Source organism: Tachypleus tridentatus, chromosome 6, assembly GCF_004210375.1.
Source record: "Tachypleus tridentatus isolate NWPU-2018 chromosome 6, ASM421037v1, whole genome shotgun sequence".
Classification (NCBI taxonomy): Eukaryota; Metazoa; Arthropoda; class Merostomata; order Xiphosura; family Limulidae; genus Tachypleus; species Tachypleus tridentatus.
In genome coordinates, this window is record NC_134830.1 from 61,318,558 (window position 1) to 61,329,446 (window position 10,889).

At 30.3% G+C, this 10,889-nt stretch overlaps 1 protein-coding gene across 1 annotated transcript in view; it reads left to right on the forward strand.

The window, feature by feature from the left end:
* The window catches only part of LOC143252656 (integrin alpha-PS2-like), a 63,998-nt gene extending 54,034 nt beyond the window's left edge, over positions 1-9,964 (forward strand). The window contains exons 27-30 of the mRNA XM_076505134.1: positions 231-344; positions 5,583-5,687; positions 6,030-6,149; positions 8,099-9,964. Coding sequence (XP_076361249.1) covers positions 231-344; positions 5,583-5,687; positions 6,030-6,149; positions 8,099-8,200 — 441 coding nt within the window. The 3' untranslated portion in view covers positions 8,201-9,964. The remainder of the gene's footprint in view (positions 1-230; positions 345-5,582; positions 5,688-6,029; positions 6,150-8,098) is intronic.
* Positions 9,965-10,889: the final 925 nt, after the last annotated feature.

The window sequence follows — 10,889 nt, forward strand, 5'->3', positions numbered from 1 at the left end:
AATATACATCAAAATTACCTGCAGCTTTCTTCTGAACAAAATTAAATTTTACTTTCAAGAACATACACGCTAGCAAAATGTATAAGTGCCATTGCTGTCACATTTTATTTAAAATTTTCAATTGATAGTAATATATATGTTGTGGGAGTTCCCTCCCCTCCCATTTCTGTTGTGTAGAATCCTGTATTTCTCCAATTGTTGATCTTTACATTTACTTATGTTTTTTGTAGAATTCTGGAGCAAAGTTATACACACGTATTCACTGTACCATCTTTAACCTTAACGAAAATGATCAAGTTGTTGTTACAATTCGTTCAAGGCTGTGGATGGCCACAGTAGAGAAGGTAAGTTTTGTATTTATACATTGAGAAGTAAATTGAACAAAATCTATTCTCATAAGTTAAATTCTATCAAGAAAAATAGTAGTAGTAGTAAAAGGTTGAAACTATTTTATCTAAAACATAAACATTTAGAGCAGTTCACTGGTTGTAAGAGCATGCTGATAAACCAGTTGTAAGCATAAGCTTTAAATATCTAATCATGTATACTACTTTTTTATAAATTGTAATTAATATTTTTCTTTACTAAACAGGCATTGTAAGTTTAAAGAACTGATTCTTTTATCATTTAAGTTGTATTAGTTTTTTTTCTCCTAAAGAAGCTAGTTTCTGTAGGAATCTGTACCCCAGCTGCCTAACTCAGAAAGCTAACGTGTTCAGCATTGTTTATTGAATAATATCAAAGAAGTAAAAACAAAATCAATTTATCTTATTGAAAACTGGATCAATGATTACAGTTGTTCGTAAAGGCTTACAGTTTTAAGAAAAGGGGTCACCATTTTTCTGATTTAATCTTGATTTTAGTTTTGTAACCATCAGATTCTCACAGATCTAATGGTTAATCCTCTTGAGCTCAATTACCTATCACAGAGTTGTTAGTTATGACATTTTGACACATGTACAATACTCAATGATTTCTAACATTTAATAGAAGTGCAGTTTTTATCCATAAACAGATAATTTGACTATGTATTTTTTTGTACAATCAGCATAAGTCAGTTTGTAGATGACAAACAACCACTGATTCTTTAAAATGTATATAAAATAGATATAAACAAGTGCCTAATAATGTATCTTAGTCAACTGAGATTTGAAACAAACTTAATTCTAAGAACACAAGAGGAATTATTTTAGTACATGCATTGCTGAAATAAATAACATATTATGACCACTGTCCATGTGATAACACTATACTAATTTAGGGGTGGATGGTTTTAATATTTTACCAAAGTTACTATCACAGAGATGCCAACCATTATGATTTTGGTGTATACATTATGACTATATACTCATACAGACAAATATTACGACTTGTTGCAACTCCCAAATTATTATATAGGCCTATACAATAAAGTGAAAAATTGTTCCCCCAGGGCTTAAAAGGGGTGAAAAGAAAATTTCTAGTGAGATACAAATAAATTTTGATAATAAATAAAAGACATTGTCCAAATGGCTACTTGCTATAATCATGTCTGTGCTTGAAATAATAAAAACTATTTGTATCTCTGTTGTCTACCTATAGTTTGAGTGCAGTGCTTATCCATACTGGGTACATGGGGGAATCCATAGTTACATCATCAGTGCTTGTCAGCCAATCAATGCTCGCGTAGATGGGTATTTCTCATTTTCTAAGTGGCATAGAAACACCAATGCGACCGTTCACAAGATGGAAAAAAAGAGGCCTTCACAAGATTGTCTTGTTTCTGGCAAATCTAAAAGGACTAAAACTGTGAAAGGGCTCTGTCTACAATCATTATGCTCAGTCATTTGAAATAGTTGGCATCTCTGCTATCAGTGAAGCTACTGTTAAATGAGTTACTTTCATATAAAATGAAGTAACTGCTTACTTTCATATTGACATCATTTAAAAGAATTTCCTCTATTAATTCAAAATTAGGGTTCGTCAGCAATGATAGCCAAATGGTAGCTTTGCTCAAAATTCAACCGAAAAATACATAAGAAATTTCATTAAGTTAACTCTAAGTGTTCTGAAAGTAAAACTTGTTAATAGTGAAGAAATAATTCTGAAAAAGCCAGTTTGTTAGGTTCACTAGTTTTAAAACTACCTACTTTATTATGTACCACAATACCTTAAATAAGTAAACTGGATTCATGTTCTCATACAACTTTAAACTTTATATTTGGATGTTACTGCTTTCCTGACTTGAAAATTCTTCAACTTTACTTTGAGTGAAGGAAGGTTGAAATGATGTTCTCTACTTTTTTTAAATAAAAGTTTTAATACCCATATCAGCCATCTTGAGATACATCAATCTAATTTGTAATTTTTAAGCAACCTATGTGTTATTCCAGCAAGAGGTTAGTTAGTTTATAAATACTTTCAGATAAAAATTTGTACAACAGATACTTTTGTGATTATTTTTCTTCTAAGCATTAGATGTTTTATTTTTCAAAATTTTCTGTCACTCTAATTTATGTGGTTAGTCTTACTAATATAATCCCCTTTCTCAAGTACAATTTTATTTTCTTTGATTTTATTATAACTAAATCAGGATATTTTCCATGTTCAAGAAGAGCTTTATATTCTTTAACACTTAGGTTATGATGCTTCTTTCTAAAATTATAAAAACTATTAATATAAACTTTTGTTAAATCACATGGCTTATCAGGGGATGCAGAATATTCTTTCATTGTCTTAAAATCATGGACAGGTGGTTAAGGCACTTGAATCATAATCTGAGGGTCGCACCAAATATGCTCGTCCTTTCGGGTGTGGAGGTGTTATAATGTGACGGTCGATCCCACTATTCATTGGTGAAAGAGTAGCCCACGAGTTGGCTCTGGGTGGTGATGACTAGCTACTTTTCCTCAAGTCTTACACTGCTAAGTTAGGGATGGCTAGTGCAGATAGCCTTCATGTAGCTTTGTGCAAAATTAAAAAAACAAACAAACAAACTTAACAAAATATCAAAGAAAGATAAATTACTATGAAGTTGCATTATCTTGACATAAGTCAAAAAGATGATATATGCAATAATTCTCTCGTTTTTTTTTTGAAAGATTATTAAGTTAAATAATGAAAAAACTTAGTAATGGTCTCATCTAGGTTTGTTCAAGAACAAATTCTCCCAATTAACAGAATAAATCCAATTTGCAGAGTTGTTTATCTCTATACTGCAAAAAGTGGTAATTATTATTTTTTAGTGTTTTAGTATAAATGAAACACTTAAGTAACAGAGTTGTTTGATTCTAAATTTGTAGGTTTAGATAACTTATACTTGAAACTAATCTAATATTTCATATATAGTAATATGAATACACTGAGAATTAATTTCAGTAGTCTTGCATTGCTGTCTTACTGGAATAATTAAGTTTATCAAAATGCATATTTTCATACCTTATCTCCAGAAGAATATAAAACTCATTGAGTAAAATAGTAATTTCAAAGAATTATGATTATATTTATAAGGTTTACTATATAATAGAAGATAACAGAAAATTTGTGAAGCTAAATAAAGATCCAATAGTTACTTAGAAATAAAGTTACAAAAAATATGTATTAAAATTATGTTAAAAGTTAAACCAGGTATTTCTCTTACTGTACAACTTGTTTAAAGATTTACAAACTGGACTGCCATGTGAGGCAAAGAAGTTTCAAAAATAGGCAGTTATAATCATAAGTTATAACTTTATTTATAAAACAAAAGTTACAAATTCAATAACAGTTTTCCAGCTGTTTATAATAAGTCAAGTTAAATAATAATGTATAAAGAACCTGTTTAAATGTATAATCTCTACACTATAACATTCCATATAATTTATCCCAGATGAGCCTCCAATTTTTTATGGTACTGAACAGTTTGAAATAGCCTGAAACTGAGTTGAATTGTAATTTAATCAAATTTATGATGTTTGCCAACAAGAGTGATATACATAAATTTCTTTCTTAGTACAAATATTTTAATATACAATTTATAATAACAGTTAGTATAAATATTTATTACAAATGATTTATATACAAATGTTTTACAAACTCATAAACAACATTGAGTCTTTTATCCGATCTATAACTTCCTTGATAATTTATTGAGGGTTTGCAATGAGCAAGTTAATTCTAAGTTGATAAAGGTACAGTTCACTTAACAGGCAGCTAGCTGTCTCTTTGGTTATCATATGTGAATGTTTCACCACTGAAGTTATATAACAGCTTCGTAAAAATACTAATGTCCTATGTTAGTCAGCTGAAGTGAAACACTTTGTAATGTCCAAAATCCATAAACTTTCCTGGTCAGATATCTGCAATTCCCCAACTACTATGCATTAATCACAGTTATAGGTTTTGCAGTTTTTAATATATCATCTGTAGCAAACCAACAACATGTACTTTCTGTTGATGTGCTGTGGTAGTTTCTAAGTGTTAGGTGAGAGTCTAGAAATTTCATCTAAAGCAACAGTACTGGAAATGACTAATTTTTACATGCACACATAGTACATTGTTGATTCTTACACTTGAGAATCTTCTACAACCTTGAGTAGATGGGAATTTTGAAATACAGATTTAACAATATAAGTTGCATGCATTTCTAAATATATATTTAACTGAAACAAACGTTGATATTAAAATAAATCTTTAATGGTAAATCCGTCATATGGATTACATAAGGATAAGTTTTCTTCCAAGATGGTGTATTTTTCAGTGAAATATTCACATTTTATGTTTAAGTTGTTTTTGTTTATGGGTTAGTATGGAATCAAAACTTGTATCTGTTATGGCTAATCATTTCTTGACTTATCATGAAAAGTGATGGAAAAAAAATATTATTTCTCAGCTACAAAGTCATGTTAATGAATACTTATTATGTTTAAACATTAAGGGTCCATATGTTAAAGCTTATAGATGAATGTGAACATTCAGTGTGCCTTTTTTGTATATCTTAGAACATAACTTACATGGTGCTTTAAAGTGAGTGACTTCATAAACCAACTTTTTTTTTTGAAACTATATGCTCATTTTTGATAATTTTGGTGTTACATCATTTAAAATAACTTTTCATCATGGTTATAAGATGGTAATGACTAGCTGCCTTTCCTCTAGTATTACATTGCTAAATTAGGGATGGCTAGTGCAGATAGCCCTCATGTAACAAAATTAAAAAAAAAAAAGAAAAAAACTGATCAGGAATTATTATTATGTACTCTCCACCACTAGGTGGTTGTCTACTGATATAAAATATCATGTTTATGATAAACCTTTTAACTTTTGCAGTTTCACAAGTCATATTTGTACGATATCTAGTAATGCTGTCATGATCAACTCTCGACAATTTTGTGATAGGTAATTGAGCGAGTGATAGGAAGCAATTTGGATCTGAAAAAGCCTGATTATAGTTAAAACATAGTATTACTTTTCAGTTTTTGAATTATAGTTGGTTTGGAGTATTTCTTTTTCACCTGGTAAAACCCTGTGTTTGAATTTTTGCTTATTTCAGTTTGCACTTCTTTGGAAATTTAAAAATGTTTGTTTATTATGTCACTTTCTACAATACTGTATGTATTTTGCAGATGGGGCTTAGTCAGGTCCAAGTGTCTTCAAAACTGATAGTTCGAATTACCAAACTGCCCTATGATGACTTAGATGTCGATCGTATACCTCAAAAGGAATTTATGGTAAGCTAAAAAACAGTGGTACTTTGCTATTGGAGTCAAAATTAAACTTTTGTCCTCTGTAGTATAGTGTACATTATTAATTGAGTTTTTACATTACAAAAATACGTACATAAACTTTAGACTCTTCTCTATCTTTAGATATTTTCTGATCAGATATTTTTGGATTATTTGATACTTATATTTATATATTTTATCAGAGACAGCATAAATTATGTATGTCCTTCATTACAGATGTATTTACTGATTTTAAAGGATATCACCAGTTTGCTACAATAACAATATTAAAGATTAGTTGTTTTCTGTGAACAATTCTTTATCTGCTGCATTTTGATAAACTTTCAGGTTACGACCAAAGTGTATCCAGACATTGTAAAGGAACATGGAGTTTTTCTCTGGTGGATAATTGTTGCCATAGCTGGGGGAATCCTGCTTTTGGCTCTTCTAGTTTGGGGTCTTGTGAAGGTACTTTTATAATAGTGTGTTCTTGGATAAGTTGACTATAAGGGGCAGGATATTGTATTAAGTACTATAATGTAGTTCAGGGTATCAAATTACTATAATATAGTACATCAGTAGATAGTATTATAGAATTAAGGTAAGCAGACTCAACTAAGGTAAAATGTACAATTCAAATATAAAAATATTAGTAATTGGTATGTTTTCTTTCCACACTAACATAAACAACAGAATGAAAAAAAAAAAGGAACATAACTGTATGTGAAGTTCAAAGCTTAATTTCATGAGAATGAACAAAACAAGTGTGCAATTGATAACCTGGTTTATGAAAAGATGGTATTTTGGAATGGTAGTTTTGTTTAGCAACATAATTGTGATATGAATAAAAGTGCAGATGTAGGATTAAAAATCGAAATCTACTGGTAGGAAAGTGCAATTTCAAAATATACACTTGGTTTATATAACTTAAAATTTAATTTCAAGGTGGATAAGTTGTAAATATGAGTGGCCATGGAGTGTTAATTTGGAGTTGAAGACAAGTTTATAAAAACAAATACGAATATATTGTGATAACTTGTATATTAAAAACATTGTGTTCGTAAGTTGTATGTAGGTTTATGATAAATGATTTTGTTGTGTAAAGCAATTATGCAATCATGAAAATATAGGAGTATGGATATAAAGTGTGTTATAAAAAAGAAAGGCAGAATGTTTAGTTAATTTATTTCTAAAGAAATGAGTTTAATAGTATAAAGTTATTAGGTACTTAAGTATGGGTGTAGGTAGAAAGTGGATTATAAGAATAACAGCTTAATTTATGGTTAGTAAATTAGATTTTACATACAAGAGCAAAATTGCAAAATGAAATCTTTGCATTTCTTTTCACTAAAAGCTAAACAAGCATTCTGCACAATATACTTTGCCCAGAATTGAAACTGGAATTTTGGTGTTGTAAGTCCGTAAACTTACAGAGGTTAGCAAAGCGATAAGCTGGTTTATTGAAAAGAAAGAAAGGTGTAATTATAGATTAGACAACTAGCTTATAAAAGTAAAACATGATTTATAGTAAACAACTGATTATTAAAAACGTAAAATATGAATTATGGAGAATAAATAATTATTAGAAATGTAAAATGTGATCTATAGTGGATAACTAATTGCTGCAAAAGTAAAATATGACTTATGATGGAAAACTGATTATTGCTAAAGGAGAATCATGTAAATGTCAAGGGGCTACTCTGGTTATTAATAAAAATAGTTATTGTAACATAGCAGAGCATGTCCAAAGGATTATAACACTGTAAATTGGGTTTTATTACTCAGTGTGTAGTTGCAGATAGCACATTGTGTAGCATTGTACTTAATAACTTAATAATAAAAACGATAATTGCTTATATCCACAGTTATTACATTTCTATGCATAATATTGTCGATTTACTTTCCCTTATGGTTTGCAATACCAGTGCTAACTTCTGCTAAGGCACGAACTGTTGAGATACCATTACTTTGATATTTGGATCCTTGAGCTTTCCAACATGCAATCGTAATAAAGTGCAACAAAATGTATAATGCTATGAAATAACTGAAAGGCATTTAATTTGAGTTTAATCAAGATAACAGTAATGATATATTTAAGGGGATATGTCCCCCTTACTCCTATTAAGGCACAAACTGTTGAGATATGATTACTTTGATATTTGGATGCTTGAGCTTTTCAAGACCAAAACTTGTCAAAATAGTGATTTGGATTGAACCAATGTTCAGAAATTGACTAATTTCCACCCACTCTTAAAAACTACAGGAAATTAAATTCATCATTTATCCAGGTTTATTTGAATAATGCAGATTTTTTAATTTAAGTCAGTTTGTACCATTTGCATTATTTAAATAATAATTTATACACAGAGAATATTTCCACTGTTTATCATCTTAATGTTTGTTTGTTTTTCTCACAGGTGGGTTTCTTTAAACGAAGGCGACCACCGGATAAACAGTTACTTCACAGCTTAGATGACGTAAATGGTTACACGTTTAACTGTAGAGATGAAGCATTATGATGAACTGCGGGATAACGTTAGAGACAGTAGTGGTATCTGACAGTAGGATGGAGTGCATTCTGTTGTACATAGGCAAAGTGTCAGGTTTCAGAGAGAGAAACTTGGTAGCCACATCTGGTACTTAATTTTCCAATTTCTTTTTAAACAAATTGGAAACTAAGTGGTAACTTATGAATTTCTGTTACAATAGCATCGAAGAGCATTTACTTTTGAAAGAAATACTGATTTACTTACTATATCAAACACTTTAGTTAGCAGTAAAACATAGTTTTGTTTTATTCTATAAATGTTTCAGAAATGTCATATCTAAATATATAAAGAACATATAGATGTTTCAAACTACTATGTAAGCAGTTAAACCATTTCCGAGATTGTGTCAAATTTTATAGGTACAGTTTTTCCGCTGTTTCGTGAAATCACTTTTTCGCCATAGTTTAACGTACATCATCCATCTTGTGATGTCGGTTCTTCCTTTTATGGTTACAACTTATATGTGAATATATAACTTCCCCTAGTATATGTATTTGTATCACTTTTTTCAGTGTAATTAGAAATATATTTTATATTTGTATACTGTTACCCCATTCACATTATTGTGACGCAGCTAATTCTAGTTTACAAAATGTTATCACTATTTTTATCATGGTTTATTCCATTCGTCTATATTTTTGATATCATACATTTTATGAAGACTGTTGTTCATTTCCTCATCATCGTGTCGCTGAAATCAAACTCTATGATAGGAAAATTATTACTAAGATCTTTGGCGCTCTTTGTAATTTGTTTCTGAAGGAAAATTATTTGTAACCAAAGCATAAATGAAATATTATTTCGTAATCTAGATTTAATAAATCTGGACGAATGGTAACCAACATTTGTATGACTCACTGTTGTGTGGTCTGCAGACAATATAGAAATTTACGTTTATTTGATTTTAATAGTAATAAACATTGAAAACGTTTACTGAAATTGTAAAGAATTTATAAGCTGACTGTGCACCTTTTCTTGAAAGTCTGAGACCAACAACACGGCCAGTTGATGCACGTATCAAAATATTATGTAGAGAATAATTAAAGTATCCTAGATGCTATATTAAACATGAAATGGTGTGACGACCGTGCATAATATATTTCAAGATTTTCACGTTCGGTTATATCCCTAAATAATTCCGGACGCCGTGAGTAACCCCTGATATTCGGAGCCTCGTCCACTGGCATGAGAGGAAACGAGCATTCTTACTGCTACGGTTCAAGAGTTAACTTTAATGTGTGCTACTTGTAAGCTGTTCAGATAATCTGGCTTTGACGTGCAGTTGACCGCCATCTCTCGGAAACTTTTATACTGACGTCACTAAATTTAGCTGGTCAAACACTTTCTCAAAGTAGACGAATAATAGAAACACATAAAAACACCTAATGTCATTCATAACATTAATTTAATTAGCTCATACAATTAATAATCTACACTTTCCTATTTCGAAACATTAGTAAAATAATTTGTGTTTATTATTTGTTCCCAGCATTTAATTTTTTACCAAAAGTGATTTTACGTACGTGTACAGAAACCTCTTCTTTAATAATACTTATGTTTTTATTGCCATGAATATTCGTTTCTGGTAACAGATTTATAATAATTTGTTTTAAAGCAGGAAAGTTTCAAATTAAAAGTACTTATTTCCGAACAATCAAAGTGTCGTTTTTCGTTTTTTTTGTTTTTTTGTATTTATTATTATATTACTGTAGAATAAAATGTTTTTCAATAATACAGAGTGTTTGGTTATTTTTTTATTTCGTGGTAGTTTGATTTCCGGATTCAATACGGTTCCTCATTTGCTTGACATATAAACAGCTTTAGATCCGAAGCTATGCAGTTCATTATAGCACGTGCTCGATGATTAGAAATCAGGAAACGGGTTTTAAATCCTATTTTTATTTCCATTTGCTAAAAACTTCTTTTCAATATAAACTACTACTACATCACTAAAATATAACATCATGAAAATTAACAGTAGATTGTGTTTAAAATATACAGAGGTACTTTAAAAAATTGAATGTGTGGTGCAGATGTAAATGGGTCTATAGAACCCCCAAATGTTAATCTTTGCTTTTACACAATGGTCAGGTGGATTAAGGGGTTCGACTCGTCAACCGAGGGTCGCGGGTTTGAATCCTCGTCGCACCAAATATGCTCGCTCTTTCAGCCGTGGGGGCGTTATAATGTGATGGTTGATCCCATTATTTTGTTGGTAAAATAGTAGCCCAAGAGTTGGCGGTAGATGGTAATATCTAGCTGCCTTCCCTCTAGTCTTACATTGCTAAATTAGGGACGGCTAGTGCAGATAGTCTTCGTGTAGCTTTGCGCGAGATTCAAAACAAAACTTTTACACGAGCTAAACTATTTACGTTTACATATATTTTTAACTTCACTCTGATTTCCTTGTACTATTTAGGAATATAATTATGAGCATATGTTACCTTTCTTTTAGATAAGTGAATTTTTTGAAGCGCTGTATAATGGGTGGTAACTAAATCAGACTACGTATTAGCATATATATATAGGCGATGATCAGAATAGATTCGACACTTGTTTGCTTCGTAACTCATTACAAAAGAGTTACTATATCAAAGTTTTTAAAGCAAATTTGCATTTTGTTGGAAAACAAAAAGAGTGAAAACTGAAACTTATGTAA